This window comes from Oryza glaberrima, chromosome 12 (genome assembly GCF_000147395.1).
Source record: "Oryza glaberrima chromosome 12, OglaRS2, whole genome shotgun sequence".
NCBI classification, from domain to species: Eukaryota; Viridiplantae; Streptophyta; class Magnoliopsida; order Poales; family Poaceae; genus Oryza; species Oryza glaberrima.
This window is the reverse complement of record NC_068337.1, coordinates 24,884,644-24,912,639: the sequence shown is the minus strand read 5'-3', so window position 1 is coordinate 24,912,639 and position 27,996 is coordinate 24,884,644. Positions and strand designations below refer to the sequence as shown.

General features: G+C 49.3%; 3 protein-coding genes across 3 annotated transcripts; 1 reads left to right on the top strand and 2 right to left on the bottom strand.

Annotated features, from left to right (window-relative positions):
* Positions 1–594: 594 nt before the first annotated feature.
* Positions 595–4,235, top strand: LOC127756428 (glycine-rich cell wall structural protein 1-like). Its single transcript, XM_052281759.1, has 2 exons — positions 595–796; positions 3,916–4,235. The coding sequence occupies exons 1-2, from the start codon at positions 595–597 to the stop codon at positions 4,233–4,235; spliced, it is 522 nt and encodes a 173-aa protein (XP_052137719.1).
* An 18,152-nt stretch (positions 4,236–22,387) lies between these two features.
* On the bottom strand, positions 22,388–25,265 carry LOC127757023 (vesicle-associated membrane protein 721-like). The gene is made up of 5 exons (XM_052282434.1): positions 24,560–25,265; positions 23,124–23,265; positions 22,861–22,981; positions 22,710–22,772; positions 22,388–22,613 (listed from the first exon to the last, which is right to left on the bottom strand). Exons 1-5 carry the CDS (start codon positions 24,747–24,749, stop codon positions 22,470–22,472), a joined length of 660 nt encoding a protein of 219 aa, XP_052138394.1. The 5' UTR covers positions 24,750–25,265; the 3' UTR covers positions 22,388–22,469.
* Positions 25,266–25,404: 139 nt separating this feature from the next.
* On the bottom strand, positions 25,405–27,655 carry LOC127757022 (beta-glucuronosyltransferase GlcAT14A-like). Its single transcript, XM_052282432.1, has 4 exons — positions 27,024–27,655; positions 26,857–26,932; positions 26,662–26,777; positions 25,405–26,214 (listed from the first exon to the last, which is right to left on the bottom strand). Exons 1-4 carry the CDS (start codon positions 27,595–27,597, stop codon positions 25,700–25,702), a joined length of 1,281 nt encoding a protein of 426 aa, XP_052138392.1. The 5' UTR covers positions 27,598–27,655; the 3' UTR covers positions 25,405–25,699.
* Positions 27,656–27,996: the final 341 nt, after the last annotated feature.

Genomic DNA, 27,996 nt, shown 5'->3' with positions numbered 1-27,996 from the left:
CCCGGCCAAATGCTGCTCTTTGACCACCGCGGCGGCCTGCACTTGGACGTGGACCTGTACGTTCGACCAGTCCGACCGGCTGCCTCAGGGACGACGATATGATGATGACGTTGGCATGCATGCAGTCCGGCAACACAGCGGCCTGGCATGCAGAGAGCGTTCAGTGCCGCTGATGGTATATATGAAGATGAAGAAGAGGAAGAGGAAGAGGCGGTTGCGGTCGCAGGCCGGACAAGTGCGGATCGGAGGAGAAATTAATAAGTGCAGATCGCAAGGGCGTACCAGCTGAGATTCCAATAATTCCTATAAGTATCTCGCGTCGTCCTCCCCTGGGTGGCACGGGAGGCGACGACCCGGCCACCCCTATCCCTCCCCTTCTTCCCCTCCGCCTCGCCGCCGCTCGAGCGGCCGCCGGCAAAGCTGGCCGGCCGCAAGGACGGCGGCGGTGGGGCTCCTCGCTGACCTCTCACCGAGCGGGCAGGGGAGCCGCTAGGCGGGACGGCGGTGACCGCCAGATCCAGGCCGCTCCGGCCGGATCTGGCGGGGCGGCGACTGGTGGTGGGGAGGACGGCGGCCACGGCGGCGGGGATGGCGATGGCGAAGGCAGGGACGTGTGGCGCCGTGGCGGCGGCGACTGAAGGCGGCGGGGATGGCGATGGTGGCAGGGATGGAACCGGCCGCGAGCGTGAAGGTGGTGGTGGTGGTCCCGTGTGGGCTTGTGGTGGCGACGGCGCGGTGCCCGGCGGCGGCGGCGGCGGTGTCCCCCAGATCCGCACCTCTCGGCCGGATCTGGAGGGTGGCCGGCGGCAGTTGGCGGCGGCTGTGCAGCGACGACGGCGACGGTGTGGCGACGGCAGCGGCGGCAGTTGGCGACGGCGACGGCAGTTGGCGACGGCGGCGGCGGTCGCGGCAGTTGGCGGCTGCGGTGTCGGCTGGCGATGGCGGTAGTGGCGCACATGGCATCGGGCGGCGGCCAGCCGCATGCTGGTGAAGGGCGACGGCACAGCGGCAGTTTGTGGATGCGGGGGCTGGTGTCGGTGGCAGCGGCGACGGTGAGGTGGCTGGGCGTTAGGCAGCAGCGGTTGTGGTGATGGTGACCGTGTCTGCGGTCATTGGAGGCATGGCGGCCTCAAACGGCTAGCTGAGCGCGTGGGAGACGACTACATCTGGCCGGCGCGGTATCGTTTGGTGGAGGGGTCGGAGACCGGCTTGGCGCAGAGAAGCGCAGCCGATGACAGCGGAGGCCGGCTCGGCGCAAGAGGCGCGGGCGGCGGAGATGGAGGCCGGCTTGGCGCGGGAGGTGCGGCCGATGGAGGGAGACCGGATTGGCGCGAGGCGCATCCGGTGGAGGAGGCCGGCTTGGCGCAGAATGGCGCGGCCGGCGGTGGAGGAGGCGACCTAGGTGTGAGGAGTTGCTGCCAGTGGGTGTGGCGCGGTCTTCGGCGCACGAAGACTGGCTGGCGGGGGACGCTGGTGCAGGGGTCCTACATGTCGGCAAAGCTTGTGTGGTGGTGGAACATCGGTGCGTCAGGCGTGGATTCGCAAGTGGTGAGCGGCGGGTGAAAACCCAGTCCGGCCTTGGTCGAACCGACAACGATGGATATCCCCCCTCCTGAGGGCGTTGTCGTGCTGTCTCACCCCTCTGGCGACCTCGTCTGTGTCCCTTTGTTGGTCTAGTTGCGGTCGGTCACGCTTAGCGGCGGCCGGTCCAGTGTTAGCCTTCTCCTGGGCTTGTGTGATGGGGTTGTCACCGTGTGGGTGGTGGTATATTTTTTCATTTTTTCTGGTTACGATCCTCCAGGTTATAACCTTGTAATTTTTTTCTGCTCTATCAATAGAACTTCACACCGTCTCGTGTGAGTCGTTCAAACAAAAAAAACCAGCTGAGATTCCTGGACGTACGTGAGCATTAGCATGTGCGAGCGCATGGGCTGGACGTGGTAGTAATGGTACGTGCCAGCGTGTGCGGTGAGACGTGACATGCAGCAGGCAGGGTGGTTTAATTCATTCAATTCATGATGAATGAGCTCACTGGCGAACGTAGAAAATTAATTTATTAGTGTTACAATGTGTATATCAATATCATAGTATACTAATTACACTTCGATTATAGTTTTATGATATATAGATTATAGTGTTATGATATATAGATAAGCAGTTTAACCAAAATCGTCGGTGTCACCTGACACCGACGCTTACACTGTATATCCGCCACTGAATGAGATAGTGCCTGCCGGTTACTTGCATGGATGACACCTGCAGCTACATACGCACCTACATGTACCTTGCACAATCAACAGTACACGCGCGCGCGTATGCATTATAGTAAGGCAGCTAGGTTGGTGTACAATCGATCGCTCGCGAGAGGCCGTCTCTATACTGAAAGAGCTAGGATTACTCAATGATTAATGTTGAAAACAAATTCGATGAATTCATTAAAGAAATAATTTCTATATTGGTCATTTCGACTGTCACTAGGCTAGGCAGAAAAGGAATTTTGTATTTTGAGTAATTCGCGTGGTTTTCAAACGCGGATCCATGGATGGATATGGATCCGCCGCTCACCACCATCCGCAGGACCCTCCGATTTTCACTTCGATCAATCTCTTTCTTTTTTTCATTCCTTTGGAAGGGGGAGGAATACACGGGAACGAAGGAGTTCATTAAATTCACTTGTCACCACGCCCGCTACCACACATGAACCAGCGTGGCAAATGATCGATCGATCAGTTATGAATGCTAGCTCGTTCCACTATTTTAAAATTTTATTTTTACGGACACCCTTATTTAATCACGAATAAACTAAAATAATATTCGTATGTATAAAGATTTTGGTGATGTTCGATTAAGATCTCTCATGAAAATGCATTTTCTTAAGACGAGCGTATTAAGAGGTCCGTCAGTGATAATAGCGTCCGCCTACGAAAATGAATTTTCAAAAGCGTTTTTTTTCAACCACGTATACTTCGCGGCACATTAAGCTTTTCTTCCTCACCTCTCCCTCCACTCTTTTTAACCTCCACCTCTTCTCTCCTCGCTTACTCCACGTCTTTTCCTCCTTTCTCTCTCCTTCCCTCCCTCCCAGTCTCGTCGGGCCTCTTTGGGCTAAAGCTATAGATAGCGAGCAGTGACGGCTCGGATGACGACGACAAATCCAACGGCATCATCCTCGGGAGAGACGGATTAGTTGTCCTTTGGCCTAGGAGGGGCTATGGACGGCTGATGACGAGCTCGAGGAGGATAGGAATGGGAGCTATGGTTTCGGGATTTTGTTTTTATAATTCTTTTTGCCGAATTTTGTTTTTGCAGACAAGCAGTTTAATGTTCCATATGAGAAAATTTTGTTTTTGCACGAGGATCGGCTGTTTTCTTAGAAAATTTTGATTTCTACTGTCATCTAAGGGCAGGCGGGCAAAGTGCTCGCCTGTGAAAATGTGTTTTATCGTATGAAAAAGTATTTTTGTGCTAGGTTCTTATGGTACAATATGGACGCACCAGTTTAATTTATTTTTTGCAATGTAACTTATAGAAGTGAACTTTAACTTTATACAAGAGTACTAATTAGTATCAAGGTTGGCTCATCGTGGGAGGGAGTGAGTACACGTACGAATTAATGCTACTAGCAATAAAGTCGGACCGTGTCAGTGCACCTATCTACCCATGCATGCATGTCGATATGATCTCTTCCCATATATACATGCGTCTAGCTAGCTAGGCGCGCTTGGACCTAGAGTGGATTATATATGCATGCACAAATTAGCTGATGATCTCTATCGTTGTAGGTGCTAGCTACAAGAGCTCATAATCGGTACGTACAAAGCGCATCGCAGCTAGGCAGGCATCAAATTAATCGATCTGAATCCATGGCGCGGTGGTGCATGAGCATGATGCACATCGTTCTTCTTCTACTTGTAGTGGTGCTCATGCTACTTAATGTATCATGTGAGGCCGCTAGAGGCATGCCCGCGCCGCAGGGCGCCACAACCATGGCGAAGGCCATGGAGGCCGGCGGCGGCGGGGGTCTCAAGGACCACAAGACCTTTCTGCCGCCAGTGCCAGGCATGGGCGGCGGCGGTGTTGGAGGCTTCGCTGGTATAGGAGGTCCTCTCGGCGGGGTCATCGGAGGCATCGGTGGTGTTCTCGGAGGAAGCCCTGCTGGTCTTGGAGGAGGCCTCGGCGGTGGATCCTCCGGTGGCCTTGGCGGCGGTGCCGGTGGCGGCTGCATCCATCCGTGATGTTGTATCAGGCAGGCAGGCAGGCAATTACTATACTCCTATATATATATATATATGTGTGTGTGTGTTTGTAATTGTAGCTTAACTAGCTGGGAAATAAGTCTGCAGGCAGAGCCTGCCCTGAAAGGATGGACCAACTACGTAACTATACTAGAATATAGTTACTGCGAATGCTATAATTGCTTCGTTTCAGCTCCATCCTAGCTTATTAGTCTATCTATTTGGTTGTTACCTTGTACTACCCTATATATATCTTTGTAATCGTTTCATCTTGTGTCTACCTTCAACGTGCGCCTGTACGTTTTGTTTCATGTGTATCCATATCTCATCTCTCAAACAAAACCGATCAGCAAATAAAAGTGTCACTTAAAAAAAAAAGGACCACCGCGTTGCAACATCCAAATTTACTTAGGATTAAGGAATATGTACAAGTATAAAGAGTTTTGACTTCAACAAGAAGCTGTCGAAGTAAATAAAAGTTGCCACAGAAGCAATCTCCCAAAAGAAAATAGATTACATTGAGGGATTACTATCCAATATTTCTGAAAACCTCAGCTTCCTTACAAATCGCCACTTCCTCTTTAATTGAACCAAACAGGAAATCTATCGAGAGCGCCGTTGATTCTGAAACACAAGCGCATTTCTTTTCTTCCAAACCATCCAACATACAAGTAGCACAAGTCTATCGATGACGTCCCTGTGGCCATTCCAAAAATTTTGCCGCATCGCTAACCACCATTCTCCCATGTCCATGCTTGAGTCAGACGGCATCAGGAATCCAACACCAATCGAGCCCTTGCCGTTACATATTATTCCTTCCGTTTCAAAATGTTTGACACCATTAACTTTTTAATACGTGTTTGACCATTCGTCTTATTCAAAAAATTTAAGTAATTATTTATTCTTTTCATATCATTTGATTCATTGTTAAATATACTTTCATGTATATATATAGTTTTACATATTTCAATTTTTTTTTGAATAAGACGAACGGTTAAACATGTGCTAAAAAGTCAACAGTGTCAAACATTTTGAAACGGAGGGAGTATGATGTTGGTTCGTGTGGCATGGTGATAAACTATCTTGTCAGGCTCACTACATCTTCACCTTTGCATTATTGTCAAACTTGGGCCTTCTTCTAGACTGAGGGCCGAAAGCAAGAGAGGACCTAATTAATTTGGTCCGGCCCATTCGGCCCATCAGCTGCCTCATACTCCTTCCCTCTCTCAATCGGAGTCGGAGAGCAGAGCAGAGCAGATCAGCACCGCGCGAATCAGAGTGAATTCTGATCGGAGTCGGAATCCTACTATGATTCGATTCGATTCGACTCTCGTCTCATCACGCTATAAATTCAGTCTCCTCCACGCCGGCCGGAGCAATCAATCAATTAACCACCAAAGCGCACCATCGTCGATCACCATCAATTCATCAGCACTCAGCGCAGTTAATTAGTTGTTGCCAGCCATGGCGGCCACCCTCCCGTACGCCCTCCGCAAGCAGCTCGAAGCCGCCGACAAGTGCTTCTCCGACGGCAACATCAAGGGCGGCAAGATGCACGCCGACATGGCCGCCGCCCTCTTCTCCTCCGCGCCCGAGGCCCAGTGCGCGCAGGCCGCCTTCAAGGTCCACGCCGCCGCCGCCGCCGCCGCCGCCACCAAGGACAAGACCAAGACCGACCACTACGCCGTCCTCGGCGTCAAGCTCAGCGCCACCGGTAAACCGGACGCCACCACCACCGACGCAGTCAGGAAGCAGCACAAGGCGCTCTGCGCCATGTTCGCCGCCGTGGCCGCCGCCAACAAGCTCGTCGACGAGGCCTTGTCGGCGCTCACGGACATCAAGAAGAGCGACGTGATGTCGCCCCCTCCAACGTCGACGTCGACCTACTCTTACCAGCAGAAGCAGCAGGTGGCGCGGCGCAAGGCGAAGCCAGAGGCAAGAGGAAGAGGAGGACGATTACTACGGCGGTGGCCGCGACAAGGACGGCGGACGCGGCGGCAGGCACCGTGGACGCTAACCTTAATTAGCACTCCAATAATTAGTTAGGCTCGCCTCTGTTTAGTAATTTGACCTTAACTGTCAGATGTAAAAAAAAAAAAAAGAAAGCAAGCTACTAGCTAGTGTTATCTGGCAATGTACTAGTATCAGAAATTTCCTTGCCTTTTTATATGTGCATTTTTTTACTATCATCATAAAGGCAAGAGTATATATGTGCATTGAGGATGACAAATTGTAGTACGAATTGTTCTTAGCTGCATTTTTTTACTGTTCTTATGAATCCCAAAAGGAAACAGGGATCGACTTATTGTATTGGGCGGATCAATATGAAATTATGTTCCCTTGTTTCTTGATGTTCAGTGACTACTGTGATCGATGTATCAACCTTTATATTCACTTGTTTTAGAATTTTTAAAGAACTTAAAAACATGAGATATCATTGCATTATGAAGGAATGTGTCACTGAGATAACAGTTTTTACCTTGGGATTTTACCTTTTGTATACCATGCAAATCCTGTGATGTAATGCTGTAAACTCAATAAGCACCAATCTATAAGCTCACACACCCATTTGGACAAACTAGGAAGAAAGTCTGCGCATTCGCGTGAGCATCTTTATTATTTTCTATAATAATCTATATCATAAAGTAGTCCATAAATTGTCATTACTAATTATCTCATTATTGTAGAAAAAGAATGAAAGAGCTATATATGCTGTCAAATAGGTCATAAAGATCGAACTTGTATCTATCAATGCAAATATCAAATAATAAGAAATAAGAAGAGGTCACTTATAAACCATGGTTGCTGCTCCTAGTTGTATGCAAACCCTGCACTACCACTTCAGTCGCCTCTCAAACAAAAGCACCTTGAATTTCTCCAGTAATATATAACCAACAAATAAGAACACAATAGCATCTTGTATTCTCAAGCTACTCACATACACACCGATCAAGGCCCTCGTATTGGCTCACCTCATTTTTTTTCCAATACCTTTCAGTCATGGCTCCAAATATATAAACCATCACCATGCTTTCAATATTAACACGCCCACTCAGGCTTACCATATATAAACAATTAAAGGGCTCCCGCATTAGCTCATCTCGAAGAGAATCACCGTTGAAGCACCTATTCTTGTCAATTCATTTTTTAATTTTGTAAAGATTAGATCTATTAGTTGGAAATAACAGGTCAACCGATTTAAGTGACAATCAAGAGCCATATGTTTTTTTCCCTTATAATTTCTAGATTTTTCTGTAATTTATTAGTGCTACGTGATGATTCAAGAGCATTTGTAATAGTCCCACATGATGGCTTGAGAGTGTTCGTAGCAAGTTTAATGAATATATAATAGATCTATGAATATTTAACTTGAGTTATTTTTACTTGGCTTTTTTAATCATATTTGAACTTATAATCCTTCTCAAAAATCTATTTGGGATTGCTCTGGAAGTTGGTTATGATTTTATTCATGACGACCCTTAAAACACATAAATTCTAAATTAACCAAAATTGTGGAATCTTGAATTTATGACAAAATAATTATTTTTTAACAGTAGAGTTGGTTCCTATGTAATTCTTCGTTCATACAAAATAGATCAAGTTAATGCTTTGGCAATTTCATTGCCATGATTTGCTAGCTTGCATAACCCCTGCCATGCTCGGATTTTTCTCTAATTTGTTAGCCCTATGTAATTTTTTGTTAGTACAAAATAGAGTTGATGTTTAGCAATTTTAATATCGGGATTCCCGGAGATGACACGAGCAAGCTGAGCACGGAGCAACTGCACAACTGACTCCGCCGCCACCGAAGCAGGCACCATCATCATCTGGTCGGACAATGCCCATGGCAGCATCCCGTATTCGCGGTGATGTGCAGCCCACCAGGCAATAACACATCTTTCCCTGTCTTGCGTATATCTTAGGCCCCGTTTGTTAGGGCTCTAAACTCTAACTTCCAGCTTCAAACTCCTACTCCAATTGAAGCTAGCTCCTGTTAGAGTTACAGACCCATTAAAAGTGTTTGACAACCTTTTAGCTCCAAATCTGGAAAAAAAAGAAAAAAAAATAGAATCCCCACTGTCGGTCGTGCGTCGCCCCTATCCGCGCCGTCCGCCGCTGGCCGTGTCGCCGGCCGTCCGCCGCCCACCGCCTACCGCGCGCTGCCCCTGCGCACGCCACCCGCCGCCGGCCGCGCGCTGTCGGCTGTGCGCCGCCCGTCGCTTGCCGCGCGCTGCCACCCGTGCACCACCCGCCCGTCCCAGGCAGGGCACCGCCACCCAGCCCGCACGTCGTCGCCAGGCCGCGCCCCGCCGCCATCGAGCTAGTGCGACGCCGTCGAGGCCGCGCGACGCCACTGCCGGATCTCGCCGTAGATGACGGGAGGAGAGAGAATGGGAGGAGGAATTTAGGGGTAGTTCAATGGCTTTTTTTTGTGTAAATACATCAAAAAATTAAAGGGTAGTGGGTCCTTTGGGATGGAGTAGAGCTGTGGAGCAGAAAAACCCAGCTCCACCCCCGTAGTTCAAATTTGTAGAGCAACTCTGCCTACTCCGCTCAAAAAAACAGAGAATTTGTATCGTTTGGCACAGCTTCAGCTCTAGGTAAGTTGGAGGTGGGCACTGGAGCTGTGTCAAACAGGGCCTAAGTATCAATGATCCTATTACTGTATGAATACTGTTGTCGGGTACAACCCTTTGACATGACCTGAAATATAAGTGCACAATTTATGATATGTCCATATATAATAATTTGAGATATGTTGTGATATTTCCCTATATAAAAATTTGACATGGTTTTCGATAAATCACCATATGTTTCATATATGCAGGTAATTTGTAGGGCAATATATTGGCTCCAGTTCTGGGCACAGTTACAAAGGTGTGATGAAGACGGAAAGCTTTTAAAAGTTGCATGTAGAAAACTTGAGTCAATGGTTATACAGCTTTTTGCCAATTATGAATGGAGATTCACAAATAGGCTTCAATAATGTGCTCTCCATATCTTTTATTGGTTATTTTTTTCCTTATGCGCTGGTTGCTATTATTTTTTGTTGACGGGTGATACCCGTAGACCGGATATAGAGGGTATTGGGGGACGTTGGTACAAGGGTCTACGTAATACGACATCAAGCAAACAAAAGACGAAGATTATACTGGTTTAAGCCCCTTGATAGGTAATAGCCCTAATCCAGTTGATGTGGGATTATATGATGGAAAACACAGGTTACAAAGGGAATGATGGAACTCGATGTATCCGGCGAGATCGTGGTCAAGTTGGTTCGACTAGATCTCCGGCGATTTGGCTCCTGCAGGCTCCGACTTCGTAGACTGTGAGGGTTGTGTTGGCTTTGAGATTCGATGCCTTAGGTCCTGCCTGGGGGGTCCCTTTTATATCGCAGGTCAGGCGGTTTCCAAGTAGAACTCGAAGACATCGGACCCTACACGATACATTGACGACCCAATCTTGTCCGAGTAGAACTCTTTCCATCTGTAAACTCCGTGAAGGATTTCCTTAGTGTATGCAGAGAGTATCCGTATGCGCGTAGGTATGCCATACCAATATGTGACGTATATCGGAGGGTAAAGGGTATACCTAACCCGTAACCCTAACAGAAATTTCCGGCGGCTATCTCTCTCCTTTCCTTGGAATTCGCACCGTCGGAAGTGCGTCTATTTAAAGGAATTTTGGGGATCCATTTTGAAGTCCGCCTATTGTGAAGAAAACCTCCCGCCCGCAAGCGTTTTTCGTCTTCTCCGCTCCCACAAGAAACCCTAGCTCGTCAACCTCAGCCCTTTCTCCGACGATCTCCAGTCGGCGATGGATCTCGGCAAATCTTCCTCCACCAGCGCGTCGCTGAAGAAGCTTCAGGGGGGCGACGCCCTTCCCGGTCGTGGAACCATGGAAAGGGAAGCAGGAGGTACTGAACCCCAGCCTGTCCTAGGTCGCATGATTGCGATTGAGGACTACATTCTCTGCAGTTTTCTCCCTCCGCCTTCCGAATTTCTTCTCTTGGTTTTGAACTTCTACGGTCTTTCTTTGCTCCATCTGAACCCCAATTCTATTGCCTTCCTTAGTATTTTTTTCACATCTTTGTGAGGCCTACATTGGGGTAGAGCCCTTTCTTGATCTCTTTCGCTTCTACTATGAGTTGCATTGGATGGAGTCCAACAGGGTGTCTAGATGCGTCGGATTCCGACTTCGGGATGGCCTGAAGTCGCGTTATATCCCCTTCCAGTACCCTTCCTCTCATAGCAAATGGCGGACGAGGTGGTTCTATCTTCAGATAGAAGATTCGGATCCTGTCTTCGTTGTTCCTGAGGAACAACCAGACAAGATTTTGTCTTGGACCGCAAAGCCCCCTTTGATCCCTTCTCTTCAGTCGTTCATCGATGTTGTCGACGACCTCCGAGTACGAGGTTTGTCGGGGTATGAAGTCGCTGCTGACTTCATTGGTAGACGGATCCAGCTGCTCCAGGCTTGAGCCCATCCAGCCTTTGACTATTCTGGACCGGAGGACGCGACCTGGGTTTCTCCTCGGGGTATCTTTCTTGCATTTATCCTGACATGCTTGTGTGCGCGTTCCTCCTGACTTATCAAAATTTGGTTCTCGATTCACAGGTCTGAGCTGCGAAGTCATGGGACGTCGTGTCAGCCAGGTGATGATCAGTGGCCCGACGACGGCGAGTAATGTCCCCGTTCCCCTTTGCGAGAAGGGGGCGGCCGAACGCGACGCTGCCATCAATGTAAGTGTACTTAGTAGGCATTCTGCGTTTTTCTTCCGAGATTGCTTTGTGACTTTATAAAGCGTAGGATCTTCCTCTGACTGACATCATCGGGCCGCTCGCGGACCATTAGGTGGCGGCGTCACTGAAAGAGAAGGTCGCCAAGGAGGCGTCTGATGCTACTGCTCTCGCTGCCACAACAAGTGGTGGCGATGTTCCAACAAAGGGGAGGAAATTCTCCTCTGTAAGCGGACATCGTTGCAAGGCACCCACCCCCTCGGTAAGCTCTCCTGTTGTTTGATCACACAGCCAGAACACTTTCACCTTACTTCGCATCAGCTGTTCTCTAGGCCTCGGACGTGTCTCCCCCGCCTCCACGACGACAGCGACTTGTGACACTTGGTGAGAAGTAAGTGGATGAATTTGAGTTTTCGTGACTTCATTCAAGCTTTGTCTGAACCATAGCCATCTCATAGGGCGGCGCGGGCGATGGCGGTGCAGGACGAGTCCGGAGGGACTTCCGGCGCGTCTCCCGCTGTAGCCTCGACGGATGTCGTGCTTGCGCCCGGGAGCCGCGAGGTGACACCAAGCGGCCCAGCCAGCGATCCCGCGGCTGGTCGTGGTCCACCGGCTGCCGTCCTCACCTGGGAGGAGCTCCAGGTCGAAATGGGGCGCCTCCTCAAAGCTGGTGCTCGCGGCATTGGTCGCGAGATTGCGGAGGCGAGGTCGGCAGCGGCGTCAGCAAACGAGCGCGCCGACCGGCTGGCACACGACTTGGCGGAGGCTTGTGAAGACCTCAAGAAGATGAGGGAGTTGGTGGCCGGCAACGAGCAACAACGGCAGGGGCTCGAGCACCGCATGTCGAAGCTCGGGAACAATTTGTCGGAAATCCGTGGCTCGTTGCGGGTCACCTATATTGGTCTGCACCAGCTCGCCGGGGAGTGCGGCATCAAGTCTACCATCCCGGTGAATCCCGATGAGTTCTCGCTGACATCTTCTCTTGCGGAGCTAGCGGCGGTGATGGAGGAGATTCCCTCCAAGCATGCGGCCAGGATCGGAGAGGAGACGTCTAACGGGATCTACACGGGGGCGTGCCACGTCCTTGCGTGTGTGAGGCTGGCGCATCTTGAACTCGATCTGCGCGAGATCTTGGATCAGGGGGTGGCTAGCGACACGTGTAAGGAGGTGATGGAAGAAGTCGGTGATCTGGGGGAATCTGTTCTCCCCCTTTTTGAAGAGTAGGATCTCTTGTACTCCTTAGACATGCTGTGTAAAACTTCAATGGGTTTCAACCGCCTTTGTGCGTGCAGACATTACCCTAGCTTTCTTTTGCATTTTGATCTTGAATACTTTTTGTCCCTTGTAGAGATGTTGATGACGAGGATGTCCAGCAGCGTGGGCAGCCTGAGTCACCGGCGATCATTCCGGCTCTTGCGTTTGAACCACATGCGTCGCCGGACAATGTAGGCCAAATCCTAGCCACGAGGACGGGGATGGCGACGACATCCTTAGGTTAGTGGTCCCTTCATCCCTTTTTGCTCCTCCGACTAGATCAGCCGTGTTCTCGAAAGAGAAGTGCAGCTTGACTTAGTTGTTCCCACATTGAACAGATCTCGAGAGTGCTCTTGCTGGGCAAGATCGTCGTATCCAATATTGGAAGACGAAATTTGAAGTAGCGGAACTCGAGAGAACCATGCTGGCAGTAAAGAAAGAGCAAGATGTGGAAACGCTCCGAGGTCGTGAGGTGTGGTTCAACTCGTACTTGAAGAGTTGCTGCACGTCCATGGCCAAGGTTTGTAGAGAGCTCCGAGTACCCCGTGGGGATCCCGAGGAGTCGGCGGCCGGATACATCTCGTGGCTGAACGAGGCCTGTGCTCAGCTCGAAGGCGTCGGCAAACGCATCGACGAAGCCTTGAAGCAGGAGTGTCGTCGATCGAGCCGATATGCCGAAGGGCACGTGTTGGCCTGCCTACGAGATCATCGCCCGCGACTGGACCTCGATTTTCTCCGTGAAGGTTTTGCTTGTTCTCGGAGGACTCCGGCGGAGATAGACCACCTGGCGAAGTCAATGGCGCCGTTGGCGGAGAAGATCTTCCAGTCTATGGACTGGCGTTGACCTTCTTGGTAGTCTTTGTACCCTGTGATAGATATCTTAGGAAAAAGTGTAATATAGCCTTAGACTTGTGTAAAAATTGTAAGGAGTATTTTGTGAAATAGGAAAGAAATCTATCTTAACAAATCTTTCTTACTCCGGATATCGTGTGTAAGAGTGTGTTCTCAGTTCACGACTTTAGTCAGTCGTTTGAGTCGTACACTCTCCCTAGCCCCCAGCCTTGTCGGAGGAGGAATTTTCTCGGAGGATAAGGCTCTTGGACCTTTGACCTGCCTTGGTTAAATAAGCACTGATCCTAGCCCCCAGCCGTGAAGTTGGAAAGTTAATTTCCGATTACGCGGCTTGGTTAATACGCACGGCGAGAACTCTTACACGACTAGGTCTTACATGGTCTTTTGTCTCTACAGGATCTGACAAGGCCTTATCGGCTCTGGGCGTCCCCAGCCGAACATCCCTTAGGTTCCTCGGAGGCCTTGTCAAGACGGCGTAAAGGGACATGAGGATAGGTTTCAACGCTAGGTGTCATCTGGGTAAAGGATCATGGGACAGGAACACTTTGATTGTAATATGCGCCTAAAAATAGGCTTTCTTGATGCTGTAAGGTGTCTTACAGGTATGGATGATATTGACTCATACATAGAATTTACGTAGTTGGTCAATGTTCCAAGAATTTGCCAACTCGCGACCATCACCGTCTGCAATTTTGAATGCGCCTGGGCGCAAGACTTGTGTGATCGTGTAAGGTCCTTCCCATTTGGGTGAGAGCTTGTTTCGCCCTGCTTGGCTTTGAACCCGTCGGAGGACGTAGTCGCCGATCGAAAGTATGCGTGCTCGGATGCGCTTCTCGTGGTAACAGCGGAGGGCCTATTGGTAACTGGCTGCTCGGACGGCAACTCGTTCGCGATGTTCCTCGAGTAGATTCACATCGACGTTTCGCTGCTCCTCCTGATCCTCGTCGGAATACTTCTGTACTCGTGTACTCTGATGTCGTAGCTCGCTGGGGAGCATGGCCTCGGAGCTGTACATGAGGAAGAAGGGTGTTTCCTTGTTAGACGTTGTCGGTGTGGTGCGTACGGCCCATAGTACTTATGGGAGTTTTTCGACCCATTTTTTGTCATGTGACATGAGCTTGTCGTAGACGCGGGTTTTGATCCCTTGTAGTACTATGCCGTTTGCCCTCTCGACTTGTCCGTTGCTTTGAGGGTGAGAGACCGAGGCGAAGCATATCTTGACTCCCAGCCCGATGCAGTAGTCCTGGAAATCGGCGCTGATGAACTAGGAGCCGTTGTCGGTTATGATGCGGTGCGGTAGTCCGTATCTGCAAAATATCCCCTTGATGAATTTGATGGCGTTGTCGGCCTTGATTTCCTCCGTGGGTACTGCTTCGATCCACTTAGTGAATTTGTCGATCGCCACGAATAGGAACCTGTAGCCGCCCTGTCCTCGTGGGAATGGCCCGAGTATATCTAGCCCCCAGCACGAGAACGGCCAAGTAAGAGGGATAGTCTGGAGCGTTTGCGCGGGTAGCTTTCTGTGTTTACTGTGGAATTGACAGGCTTCACATCACTGGACCATGTCGCATGCATCTTTGAGGGCGGTTGGCCAGAAAAACCCTTGTCGAAAAGCTTTCCCGACCAATGTCCAACCGGCGGCGTGTGACCCACAGATGCCTTCATGTATATCAAGGAGGAGGTGTCTGCCGTCGTCAGACGAGACGCATTTGAGATGTACCCCGTTTGACGCTTTCTTGTATAGATCGTTGCCGACCATACAGTAGATTTTTGCTTTACGGGTTATTTTCTCGGCCTCTGTATCGTCCTCGGGCAACTCTTCGCTGTTGATGAACTTGATTAGTGGGATGCGCCAGTCATCTGTGGTCTCGATATCGGCAACAACGCGTTCTGCCTTTGTGGCCTCCGAGCTAATGTCGGGGGCGGCCGGGCTAACTTCGCCGCTAACCTCTTTTACTGATGGCTTCGTCAGGATGTCCAGAAAAGTGCCGGGCTCGAGCGGTTCTCGTCTGGACGCACGTCGTGCTAGGTCATCTGGCTCGATGTTGTCCTTGCAGTAAACGTGTCGGACCTCGATCCCATCGAACCTTTTCTCTAGCTTCCTGACTTCTGCGAGATACTTGGATAACTCAGGGTTAGAGCATTTATAATCTTTGTGCACCTGGTTCGCGACTAGCTCGGAGTCCCCTTTCACGATTAGTCGCTTGACCCCAAGTGCAGCTGCAGCTCTTATCCCGGCGAGTAGTCCCTCGTATTCGGCTGTGTTATTAGTCGCCCTGAAGTTGAGGTGGATTGTGTACTTGAATTGATCTCCGGAAGGAGACAAAGATAAATCCTGCCCCTGCTCCTTGGCTGTTGAGTGCACCATCGAACGCCATTGTCCACGTTTTGTTCTCGACTTGGTTGTCTGATTTGTTATCAGGCATAGTCCAATCGCCTACGAAGTCGGCGAGTACCTGGGACTTGATGACTGTTCGTGGCACAAAGTGGACATCAAACTGGCTCAGCTCGACTACCCATTTCGCAATGCGGCCGACAACGTCTTTGTTTCTCACAACTTCTCCGAGAGGGAAGGAGGAGACAACTGTGACTCTGTGGGCTTGAAAGTAGTGGCGTAGCTTCCTTGATGTCATGATGACCGCGTAAAGCAGCTTTTGGATCTGTGGATATCTTGTCTTTGCGTTGTGGAGAGCTTCGCTGACGTAATAGACTGGTCGTTGTACTTTCTCTCTCTCGACGACAATGACGGTGCTAACGGAATATGGCGTGGCGGCAATATAGAGGAACAATTCTTCATTAGGTTGGGGAGCAACAAGTACAGGGGGGTCTGATAGGTAGCGCTTGAGTGCAACGAATGCCTCTTTGGCTTCCTATGTCCATACAAATTTGTCTTGCTTCTTCAGCAGAGCGAAGAAAGGTTGCCCTCGTTCTCCCATTCTAGCGACGAACCTGCTCAGTGCTTTATACTTCCTTGAGTCTTGTGGGCGACTTTATGTTCTCGATTGCCTTGATCTTCTCGGGATTTGCTTCTATTCCTCTGCTAGAGACAAGGAAACCGAGCAGCTTGCCCGACGGTACTCCGAACGTGCACTTCTCTGGATTGAGCATGAGGCGATATCGTCGGAGGTTGTCGAACGTTTCCCGCAGATCGTCAATCAATGAGTCGCTTCTCTTGGTCTTGACAACGATGTCGTCGACGTATGCCTCGACATTGTTGCCGAGCTGGTCGCTAAGTGCGCCTTGGACCGTGCGCTGGAAAGTATTCCCTGCGGTTATCAGTCCGAACGGCATCTTAACATAGCAAAATACCCCGAACGGCGTGATGAATGTTGTCTTCTCTTCGTCCTCTTTTGCCATGCTGATTTGGTGGTAGCCAGAGTAAGCGTCGAGAAAGCTCAACAGCTCACAGCCGGCTGTTGAGTCCACTAGTTGATCTATTCGAGGAAGAGGGAAGTGATCCTTGGGACACGCCTTGTTGAGGTCGGTGAAGTCGACGCACATTCTCCATTTCCCGTTGGCCTTCCGCACCATGACTGGATTGGCTAGCCACTCTGGATGAAGTACTTCTCTGATGAAGCCAGCTTTGAGAAGTTTGTCGAGCTCTTCTCGTATGGCTTGTTTTCGGTCTGGTGCAAATCTCCGCAGTTTTTGCTTTACTGGCTTGGCATCGGGTCGCACCATGAGTTTGTGCTCAATCACCTCCCTAGGGACCCCCGGCATGTCGGACGGCTGCCAAGCGAACACGTCAGCATTGTCGCGGAGGAAGGTGATGAGCGCGAGTTCCTATTTCTCACATAGTGACGCCCCGATCTTGACGGTCTTGTCGGGGTTGGCACTAGAGAGTGGAACGATCTTGATCGCGCCGTCCGGTTTCGGCGTCTTATTTGTCTTGATCACTTTCTTGGGTGGCTCAGTTGTGGCGGGTGGGCTAGGCGTTTGCTCGACCATGTCGAGGCTCCGCTTGTCGCATTGTACCGCTAGTTTTGCGTTCCCTTGAATAGTGATTGTTCCCTTTGGTCCTGGCATCTTGAGTACTTGATACGCGTAGCGGGATGCGGCCATGCACTTCGCAAGTGCAGTTCTCCCGATGATGGCACTATACGCTGTATCGAATTCAGCGACATCAAAGGTGATCTGCTCCGTTCGGAAGTTGTTTACTTGGCCGAAAGTCACAGGCAACGTAATTTTGCCCAATGGTTTGGACGAGGACTGGGCGGTAATTCCATGGAAGGGTTGATCGGTGGCTGTCAAATCGCTTCGTGGAATTCCGATTGCGTCCAAAGCGCTGGCGAAGAGAAGGTTGATTGAGGTGCCACCATCGATGACAACCCGTGCGACCTTGATGTTCCGAATAGTGGGCTCGACCACGATTGGATATCGTCCTGGGATGACGGCAGTCTTGGGATGGTCTTCTTCCGAAAATTCTTATCTCATGTTCGGACCACTTCATCTTGGGTGCAGCCCCCTGCCATGTCGAACAGACTTCGCGTTCCACTTTCTTGTATTCTCGCTTTGAGGAGTATGCTGTGGAACCTCCGAAAATGTGCGAAACGTGGAGGTCAGAGTCTAGATATGCTGAGTCTGATTCCTGAGGAGTCGCCTCCACATCCTTCTCGACCACGCGTACTCGCTTGCCTTTTTCAAATGCAATGTGCTTCTCGAGCGACTTTTTGAAAACAAGGCAATCTTCCAAAGAATGTCTGTCCGTCTTGTATATGGGGCACATGCTTTCTTCGCGTCGCTACCTTGTGGGTCTGGGCGCCTGGGAGGGTTCACGTATTCTGCTGCGAGAACTTCCGCTTAAGCTTTCCTTTTCCCATTTTTGCGATTTTTCTTCTTGCTTGACTCAGGTGCGTCCGTGGCTGGTTTCTTCTCTCCCCTGGTCTTCGGCTTATCGTTCTTGCGTCTCAGCGCATCATCTACGTGGGCGCATCGTTCAACGATCTTGAACAATCTCCGAGTAGTTGTGATGCGTCTTGTCGCCAACTCCTGGGTAGTATAGCGATCTCTGACACCGGACTTGAAGGCGCGAATTACAGAAGCGTCGGTGATTTCGGGGATTGTATTTCTGCACTCGTTGAAACGCCGAACATATTCCCTCAAGGATTCACCCGAGCTCTGTGTCAACGCATGTAGGTCGTCTTCGATCGCGTGGCGCTTGTAAGTTCCTTGGAAGTTGGCGACGAACTGATGCCACAGGTCTGCCCACGAAGAGATCGAGTAGGGCGGGAGATGCATTAGCCATGAACGTGCAGAGCCTTTTAATGCGGTTGGCAAATAATTCACCAACGCGTTGTCGTCTGCTCCGGCAGCATAGAGTAGACTTGTAGGAACTCTTCTGGGTCGGTGCTCCCATCGTACTTCTCTATTGCTCCGGGTCGGAATCTCTCAGGCCATCGGACATCACGCAGGGAACGACTGAAAGCTCTACACCCAGCGCTGGGGGCGGTGGGTTGTCGGCGGTCGTGTGTCCTTCGTGGATGTCTGTCTGATGATGAGGACGAAGAAGAAGACGACGATGACGATGGATCACTTGGTTCCGGTGTAGGATTACGAGGACGTCGGCTAGATTCTCGAGAATCTTGTCGCCGCCCTCCGTTGTTGTCCTGACGCCGATCTCTATCGTCTCCGTCATTATGGCGGTGTCCTCGACCAGTGTCGCCCTGCGTTCGCCTCTCGCGATCGTCGTGATCGCGGCGATCGTGGCGATTAACACGGTCTCGGTCTTCGCTCGAGCGGCCTTCCCGTCTTTCATTATCGCGACGTCGTGAAGAGACGCGGTGTCGGGAGCGATCCCCGTTGTCTCGTGTGTGTCGTGCCTCTCGGCGGCCATTGAGGTGGTCGCGGAGGTCGCCGATGCCGCGAGGTGGAGGGGTGGCTCGATGAGGTGATTCCCGCTATTCGGGGTTTTCACCATTAACATCACCAGTTGGTGGCTGTTCCGAACGCGCAGCAGCAGCGGCCTCTTCGAATGCGTTACTGAGGTTGGCCACTGATTCCCGTAGTCGTTCTGTCCAACGTGCGAGATCATCGTTCAGAACGGGATCATAGGGGGTTTCCCTCAGTATTGCGTTGACGGCTCTGATGTGCTGGGCCGGAGTGGTCACTTGATTTTCTGCTTCCGCATTGGTGTGTGCTGATGCGCCGACATCGTCGATAGCCAATACTACAGCGCGCTTGTTGTCGATGATCCATAGTCTTCGAGGAGGTGCAAGACTGATGGTTCGTGGGGATCGATGTCGATTACGCCAACAAATCAATCTGAAACTGGCGTCGCTTCTCGTTCCTTGTCTTTATCCCTAATGTGGATGTATGACTGCTGGACCTTAGGAGATGGTGCCTTCATGGCGCTGAGAAAAACCTTGCAGCTTGAGAGGTCGTGATTCTTTGTCTTGTGAATAGGACAATAGACATCACGAGTTGGAGAAATACGCTGAATTCCACGCTCTTTGCAGGCGTGAATTTCAGCGCGGACATTGAGAAAAACCCAGCAGGCTAGCAAAGTGTATTTCTTGGTTTTGTGGATAGGACACCAGGACCTTGTCGCTTCGGAAGTCATCCTCGTCGGCTCGTGGTTCTTGTCGAAACGACAAGGCTTGGCTGCATTAGAATCCTTCTCGAGCTCGGATGTCGTCGATGTTCCGTTCTCCGCTTCGGCGGGAGGATCCTTCGACATGGAGTCGTCCTGGTTTGTAGCCACTGCGTTCTCGTTTCCGGTCATTGATGGACCGGCTGAGATCGGCATCGTGGTGTAAACCGGGAAGACGATTTTGCCGACTTGAGTCCACACCAGCATTGTTGAAGCAGGAAATCCCTAGTTGAGGTTGGTGTTGACGTTGTTGTGACGAAGCTAGATGACATAGTAGTAGAACCTTGAGCACCAAAGCCCCCTACCTGGCGCGCCACTGTCGACAGGTGATACCCGTAGACCGGATATAGAGGGTATTGGGGGACGTTGGTACAAGGGTCTACGTAATACGACATTAAGCAAACAAAAGACGAAGATTATACTGGTTCAGGCCCCTTGATAGGTAATAGCCCTAATCCAGTTGATGTGGGATTATATGATGGAAAACACAGGTTACAAAGGGAACGATGGAACTCGATGTATCCGGCGAGATCGTGATCGAGTTGGTTCGACTAGATCTTCGGCGATTTGGCTCCTGCAGGCTCCGACTTCGTAGACTGTGAGGGTTGTGTTGGCTTTGAGATTCGATGCCTTAGGTCCTGCCCGGGGGGTCCCTTTTATATCTCAGGTCAGGCGGTTTCCAAGTAGAACTCGAAGACATCGGACCCTACACGATACATTGACGACCTAATCTTGTCCGAGTAGAACTCTTTCCATCTGTAAACTCCGTGAAGGATTTCCTTAGTGTATGCAGAGAATATCCGTATGCGCGTAGGTATGCCATACCAATATGTGACGTATATCGGAGGATAAAGGGTATACCTAACCCGTAACCCGCCCACATGGTTTTTGATAAATCACCATATGTTTCATATATGTAGGTAATTTGTAGGGCAATATATTGGCTCCAGTTCTGGGCACAGTTACAAAAGTGTGATGAAGACGGAAAGTTTTTAAAAGTTGCATGTAGAAAACTTGAGTCAATGGTTATGCAGCTTTTTGCCAATTATGAATGGAGATTCACAAATAGACTTCAATAATGTGCTCTCCATATCTTTTATTGGTTATTTTTTCTTTATGCGCTGGTTGCTATTATTTTTGGACTACACTTGTTTTGAGTGCTAGATTGTAATAATAGGCTGTAGCTCTTTTGAGCAAAAGCCGGAATGTTATATTCCATTATTAAAAAAAATAATAAAAATTTGACATATTTTGAGATGTGGAAAGAAAGAGTGGGTATAGGTACAAAAGGAATCTTAATCATACACGCATCTTTGCTAATCACTCGTTACAATGCAATGACATATTTGCTAGTTGAAGTTGAAGATAGAAATCCCGTTTGTTTAAAAGAAGAAACCGAAGTATAGTAAGCAGTATTAATCTGTTCACCTTTGTATTATTGTCAAAGTTGGGCCTTTTTCTAGATGAGGGCCGAAAGCAAGAGAGGATGATAATCAATTTGGACCGGCCCAATCGCCCCCCCATCAGCTGCCTCCTTCCCTCTCTCGATCGGAGTCGGAGAGGAGAGCAGAGCAGAGCAGCATCGCGCGAATCAGAGTGAATTCTGATCGGAGTCGGAATCCTACTATGATTCGATTCGATTCTCGGTTTCTCGTCTCATCACGCTATAAATTCAGTCTCCTCCACGCCGGCCGGAGCAATCAATCAATTAACCACCAAAGCACCATCGTCGATCATCATCAGCAACTCAGCGCAGTTAGTTGTTGCCAGCCATGGCGGCCACCCTCCCGTACGCTCTCCGCAAGCAGCTCGAAGCCGCCGACAAGTGCTTCGCCGACGGCAACATCAAGGGCGGCAAGATGCACGCCGACATGGCCGCCGCCCTCTTCTCCTCCGCACCCGAGGCCCAGTGCGTGCAGGCCGCCTTCAAGGTCCACGCCGCAGCAGCAGCCACCAAGGACAAGACCAAGACCGACCACTACGCCGTCCTCGGCGTCAAGCTCAGCGCCACCGGTAAACCGGACGCCATCACCACCGACACAGTCAGGAAGCAGCACAAGGCGCTCTGCGCCATGTTCGCCACCGCCAAGGACACCAGCGCCGCCGTGGCCGCCGCCTACAAGCTCGTCGACGAGGCCTTGTCGGCGCTCACGGACATCAAGAAGAGCGACGTGATGGCGCCCCCTCCTCCAACGTCGACGTCGACCTACTCGTACCAGCAACAGCAACAGGTGGCGCGGCGCAAGGCGGAGCAGAGGCAGGAGGACCAAGAGTTCCAGGCGCGAGCAGCATGCTATCAGGAGGAAGAGGAGGACGATTACTACGGCGGTGGTCGCGACAAGGACGGCGGACGCGGCGGCAGGCACCGTGGACGCTAACCTTAATTAGTTTGCTTCTTTTCTTTCGTCAAGCGATCAACGCTTATGTTTGTTTACTAGTCTTAATTTGCTCTTGTCAGATGTCAAAAAAGCAACTGTACTACTATCAAAATAATTCCTTGCTGCTTCCTCCGTTTCACAATGTAAGTCATTCTAGCATTTTCCACATTCATACTGATATTAATGAATCTATATAGATATATATGTCTAGATTCATTAACATCAATATGAATGTGGGAAATACTAGAATGACTTGCATTGTGAAACGGAGGGAGTAGCAATTAGCAAGCGTGTGTATATATATATATATATATATATATATATATATATATATATATATATATATATATATGTATGTATGTATGTATGTACATACATGAATTGAGGATGACAACAATGTAGAGTGCATAACGAATACTATCTAGCATTTGAAGCCGTGGCAAACGGAGAGGATTATGATGAGGATGAGCGCGATGATGATACCGAGGACGATGAGTTTGATCTTCATGTTCTGGTACCACATCTTGCGCCGCACTCGCGTCCCTTGCTGCCTGAAATCAGCAGCCTGCAAATTGCAGTAAAAATGCAATCAAAATGTCTTAGTAACTAGCCCTCAATCTGTAAATTACGTGCCTTGATGAATGAAAATTGAAATGCCTGCCTGGTCATGGAGTTGCTCTGTCCTGCTGACAAGTACGTCGATCTGCTGTCCGCGATCAATGGCCTGATGATATATTCATGCCATGCAAAACTAGTTGTTAGTAACTTCAGATACCTGAATCTAGTAGCTTCAATTGGACTATGTACTGTACCTTGTCAATGTTTTCCATCATGATGCCTTTAACTTCAGAGACCTGAGCTTTCACTTTGGCTAGCTTGCTCACCTCCTCAGGGTGATCCATGCAGTACTTCATCTGCTCTCCAAGCCTTGGCCTATCAAGCCAACACACTATGTATTGAACATGTATATATACAGGAATTTATAATGATCGGTGTTTTATAGACCTAAAGTACTGCATGGATCTATCTGAATCCTTAAATTAGTTGCTGGCAGATGAAATGAAGCGTACGTTACCCGAAATCTCGGCTGAGGCTGTTGGCTGCAGCTGTGGCTGCTTTTCCTCCTGCATACCTCTTGTTGAAATCCTCCTTGATCATATCTAGCAAGGCGAGAGGAATCTGCCGGCCACTCGACTCGGTTGCAACCACGCAGTATGCTGTTTTTTTTTTCAGATAATTCAGTCATACAGGCAAGTAAAGTGGCAACTGAAATTTTCTTGTGCTTTTAGGTTTCAGTCAAGTGTAAAGCGACATCGGATGAAATAATTTCTTCAGGTCTGGTTACCCTATATTAGTTTTAGATATATGGCTTGAGAGAAATAAACAGCTGCAAACTTTTGTACAGGGCCGGTCCTACGGTTTTGAGAGCCCTAGGCGAACTCATCGCGATGGGCCCTCTAAGCTATATATAAAATTTATTGATATATATATACGCTAATTTTACTTGCAAAACGAAAACAAATACATCCATATATTAAATTTAACATGCATGGTAATTATCAAGAAATAAAGTCGACCAAAATAACAATATATTTGTAACTTGGAACTAATATCATTATTCATTAACTTAATGAAGAATAGAACCCCATCACATCTATTGTTTCCTATGAAAAGATACTTATTCGGGCATTTCTTGATGCAAAATCATCAAGAACAGTATTAAGATCAATAGTGTCCAAGATATCCTTCTCGATTGAGCATATAGCCAAGCCATTTAACCTTTCTTGCAACATAATTGATATCAAATATTTATTCAACAACTTTAATTTTGAGAAACTTCTTTCAAATGAAGCTACCGTCATAGGTACAGTTAAGAGAATTCGATAGGCAACTAAAACATTTGGATAGAAATCTGCATCCATAACAAACTTCAGAATCTCAGGCACAAACATCGAAGAATCTGGCAAACTTACTTGCAACACCTTTAATTCTAAATAAAAACCATTGATCTCAACATCGGATAAGATACTAGATTACTAGTATTAGGTGTTGGCACCCCCACCATTATGGGTCCCCTACCATCATGGGCCCCCGGCGGTCGCCTCGACTGCATAGGGCCAGGGCCGCCCTTGCTTTTGTGATGATGGGTAAACAATTTTATTCATTCAACTTGTCTGAGACTGGGTCGATCAATGATCTAAAGAAACTTGTCTGAGACTGAATGAAAGCAACATGGATGATGATATACAGTTAACAAACAGGGAGGATGGCATATTGACATGGTAGATTTCCTGTTCATCATCGTCTTCGTCATCATCGATGATCATATTTTTAATATATCTAGTGCAAACCAATCATGACTAGCTATTGTCGTCGCAAAAAACGAATTAAACGAAGATTAGTTGTTGTTGGCTAATTAAGCCAAAAAAAAAAGATGGAGTGGATGATAATCCAGTATATACATCTGTAATAAACAGAGATCGAGGGAAAAGAGAAAGATTAAATAAGTACCGTAGCCTTGGTGGATGAGGAAGTTGAAGGTGTGGGCGTCGCAGGTGTAGGTGAGGCGGTTGTCGCCGGCGGGGAGCTTCTGCAGGCACTGCGCGGCGATGTCCCGGAAGTTGCCGGCGTACGCCGTGTGCTCCGCCAGCACCACCGTCCCTCGCGCCACCATCGCGTATATCAGCTTCGACTCCGCCATCTTGATTCTTGATCTTGCTTCTTCTTGTTGTAATTGCAATTCTTGTGTGTCAACACTCAACAATGGAAGGTGTACGTGGGCGTTGTGGCCAAGGTAGGGAGGAAGGAAAGATCGATGGAAGCAAACGAAATGAAACGCCGGCCGACCGTCTTGGACTAGTTATTCAAGAACCTCATCAATTTCCCCTAGCTTAATTGTGTCAATGGAGTTATCAAAAGTGATTCTAGATGCTTGGACTTTGGTTGCTTCGATCAGAGCCGTCCATCCGTCTGCCCCCGTTGACTAGCTTGTCTATCTGTCGTCTGCCTTCCCGCGTTAACTGCTTCTTATTCCTTGGACGACCTTCTTTCCTTCCGTTGGTCTAATCTCTCTATTACTACTCCAGTTTATTTATTTCTTCCTTGACTCGGTAATGGACTATTACTATTGATGATTCATGGCTTGTTCCTCTAGTAATCTCAGATATATGCGTCTCTGCATCCTGCAACCTTTGATCCATCCACCCACCTTTTGTTGCTTCTGCCTAGGACAACCTTGTCCTAAAATAAACAACCAGTCACAATCATCTGGAATCCAAACCGATCGTTTTAGGGTTCGAAGTTCGAACCCATCCTTATCCCACACCATACTTCACAGCAAACCTCATACGCTACACTGATCACCAACTTTAATTTTCCATTCAATTTTCACTTCAGACCGTGGATGATACATTCATCTCGTGTTTGTACTAAGGGATGACACAATATCAGCATACAACAAACTGATCGATGTAGTGGCGTGCTCCTAAAACTTATATTGCACAGGTTAAAATGGAAGCTGCCTCCCTCCAAAAAAAAAAAACCTCAAAAAAAAAGGAAGCTGCCCGACAAAATGGTGAAATATGGGTCAGAACAGCCATATATCACCAGGAGCACTCTCCATCCACAGAGCCTTCTTCAGTCAGAAACACATCACTTGCACTGCCTTGGGTGAAACTTCTCCTCTGACAGGAGCGACGTCATGAGCCGCTGCAGCCGTACAGCTCCTCGACCAGGCTGAAGGTGAGTGGTATTGCCGATGACTGAGCAAGGGTCACTTCCATTTTCTCGTGTCCCTCCACACCATCCTCCAGGAGTGAGCATGTCTGGGCCACGCAACAGGATCTCCGCATCTATCTTGTCTAGAACCGGGTCATCTGCATGAAACTTCCGAGCAAATGGTGCATCGCTAGCAACCATCCTGTCCAAGTCTTCAATTGTGAGGTAGTGCGGATGCTGCTTCGGAGGGTTGTCCCATGATATGTAATGCAGGTCATGGTTCACCGTGGTATTTTTAAACTCCTCAGCATTGCAGACCACAGTGTGGAAGTAGCCTTCTGGTGAAGAGATGAAATTGGCGTAGTACATGAGTACAGTCCTTGGAAGGTTGTCCCAGCCCCATATGCAGTATTCGACAAACGGCTTAGACAGGGCCATCCAAGCAGACCCTGCAATGTGGTAGGATTGTCAGATGCATCCACTTGAAGCATAAATCAGATCATTTCATGTAACTTCAACACATCATGCTTAATAAACTATATGCCTTGGCTTTCACTGAGTGGGTTGGCTCTGCATCCGCAGCTTAATTCTAACATTTTCAGTATGCGGTCAGGCTGTGTTGTTGTCTGAACATGAAGTGTAGTAAGATATATGAGCTATTTGGAGGAAAAAGTTTATCTGAGTTCTTAAGACTCTAGAGAAAACAAACAACAATTAGTCATCTCGGCAGCATGAACAAATAGACTGTCTAATTCTCACTAGATTCAATTATATCACCAATACTACAGAAGAAAGGAAAATTGATCACGAATAGGTTTTCACTGTCCCTAATGTAATGAGCAAGCTAGTAAGGGAAAAAAAACAGCAGATTTGAGCAGTGGGGCATCTGTTATGACCGGTGAAGAGCTTGAAGGCAGTGGGGACACTCCGGCGCTGCGGGATCCAGAAGACATCGGCCTTCTTCTTCATGTAGAGGCCAGGGTCAATGATGACCGGCTTGGCCCTCTGATACCTAGAAAACAAAACAAAACAATGATGCATTGGGCGGGCCTAGGATGAGGAGTAGCAAGAGGAGGAAATGAAGGGCCTACTCCTTCCACCCAATGTTGCTGGTGTGGTCGATGAAGTTGAGACCGCGAGGCAGCTTGGAGAACACATGGATCAGATCTGCAGCAGATCAAAACAGTAAGTAGCAAGGGAAGGGGGGGCCCCTATCCCTATGGGATGGGTGGCGTGAGGAAGTAATCCGAATTAGTACCATCCTGCGTGAGGAGCGGGTAGTCGGAGGCGGAGAGGTTGATGAACCAGTCCCACTCCAAGTGCGAGTGTTGGTTGGTGTAGAGGAAGGCGGCGGCGGCGTGGAGGGTGTTGGCGACCATGGTGGGGCCACGGTAGGTGACGAGGTTGGCCCGTTGGATGACGTGGACGTTGGCGGCGGCGGCGATGACAGGGTGGTCGGCGAGGTCGGCGGCGAGGTTGGCCCGGTCGGAGTCTGGCGCCTCGGCATCGAGGTGGAGGATGTAGAGGTTCCTGGGGTGGTAGAGCGCGAGGAGGACGCGGCGGAGCGCGGCGGCGTCGCCCGCGGAGCCGGAGATGAGGTAGGCGAAGCGAGGGGGGGAAGCGGTGGATGGCGGGGAGGGGGCGAGCTTGTGCTCGACGAAGAGGGTGGGGTTGGGAGGGCGGGAGGCGGCGGAGGAGGGGAAGGGGAAGGGGAGGGGGAAGGTGGTGAGGAGGACGAGGAGGAGGAGGGAGAGGGCGGAGCCGATGGCGAGGGGGAGAAGCCAGCGGCGATCGACGGCGGCGGCGGCGGCGGTGCCGGTGGTGGGCTTCATCTCATCTCATCTCATGGGCCTTCTTCTCTTCCCTTCTCTTCTCTACTGGACTACTACTGTACTGTCTTGTGTACTCTTATTTTCATAGTACGGTACAGGTGGAGCAAGTGAAGTCAACACAAGTTGTTGGACCAAACCCGTGCGTCCTCTCCATTTGGCACAACATCACGTATCCCATAAACACCTAAACCAAACCAAACATTCTGTAAATATATCTATTATATTATTAAAGGAATAGAAAAAGAAGCCTCCACGTTCGCTCCCATGGCTCAGAAATTCTCATATTGATCGGAGAAAAAAAATATTAAAAGACGAGTCTAAAGTCCATATATGAATATATACAATTTATAAATAACTAAAATTTGATATTAAAAATAATTAATAACTAACACGTATATA

What these genes read in the sequence shown, in the direction of transcription:
- LOC127757022 (XM_052282432.1), bottom strand. Translation starts at nt 27,597, where the DNA reads ATGAAGCCCACCACCGGCACCGCCGCCGCCGCCGCCGTCGATCGCCGC. An exon ending in CCCGCTCCTCACGCAGGATG is followed by an intron (nt 26,933 to 27,023) that starts GTACTAATTCGG and finishes GATCTGCTGCAG; the next exon opens with ATCTGATCCATGTGTTCTCC. An exon ending in TGCCTTCAAGCTCTTCACCG is followed by an intron (nt 26,215 to 26,661) that starts GTCATAACAGAT and finishes ACCACATTGCAG; the next exon opens with GGTCTGCTTGGATGGCCCTG.
- LOC127756428 (XM_052281759.1), top strand. Translation starts at nt 595, where the DNA reads ATGGCGAAGGCAGGGACGTGTGGCGCCGTGGCGGCGGCGACTGAAGGC. An exon ending in CTCTCGGCCGGATCTGGAGG is followed by an intron (nt 797 to 3,915) that starts GTGGCCGGCGGC and finishes TTCTACTTGTAG; the next exon opens with TGGTGCTCATGCTACTTAAT.
- LOC127757023 (XM_052282434.1), bottom strand. Translation starts at nt 24,749, where the DNA reads ATGGCGGAGTCGAAGCTGATATACGCGATGGTGGCGCGAGGGACGGTG. An exon ending in AGCCTCAGCCGAGATTTCGG is followed by an intron (nt 22,982 to 23,123) that starts GTAACGTACGCT and finishes TTGGCTTGATAG; the next exon opens with GCCAAGGCTTGGAGAGCAGA. An exon ending in TGATGGAAAACATTGACAAG is followed by an intron (nt 22,773 to 22,860) that starts GTACAGTACATA and finishes ATATATCATCAG; the next exon opens with GCCATTGATCGCGGACAGCA.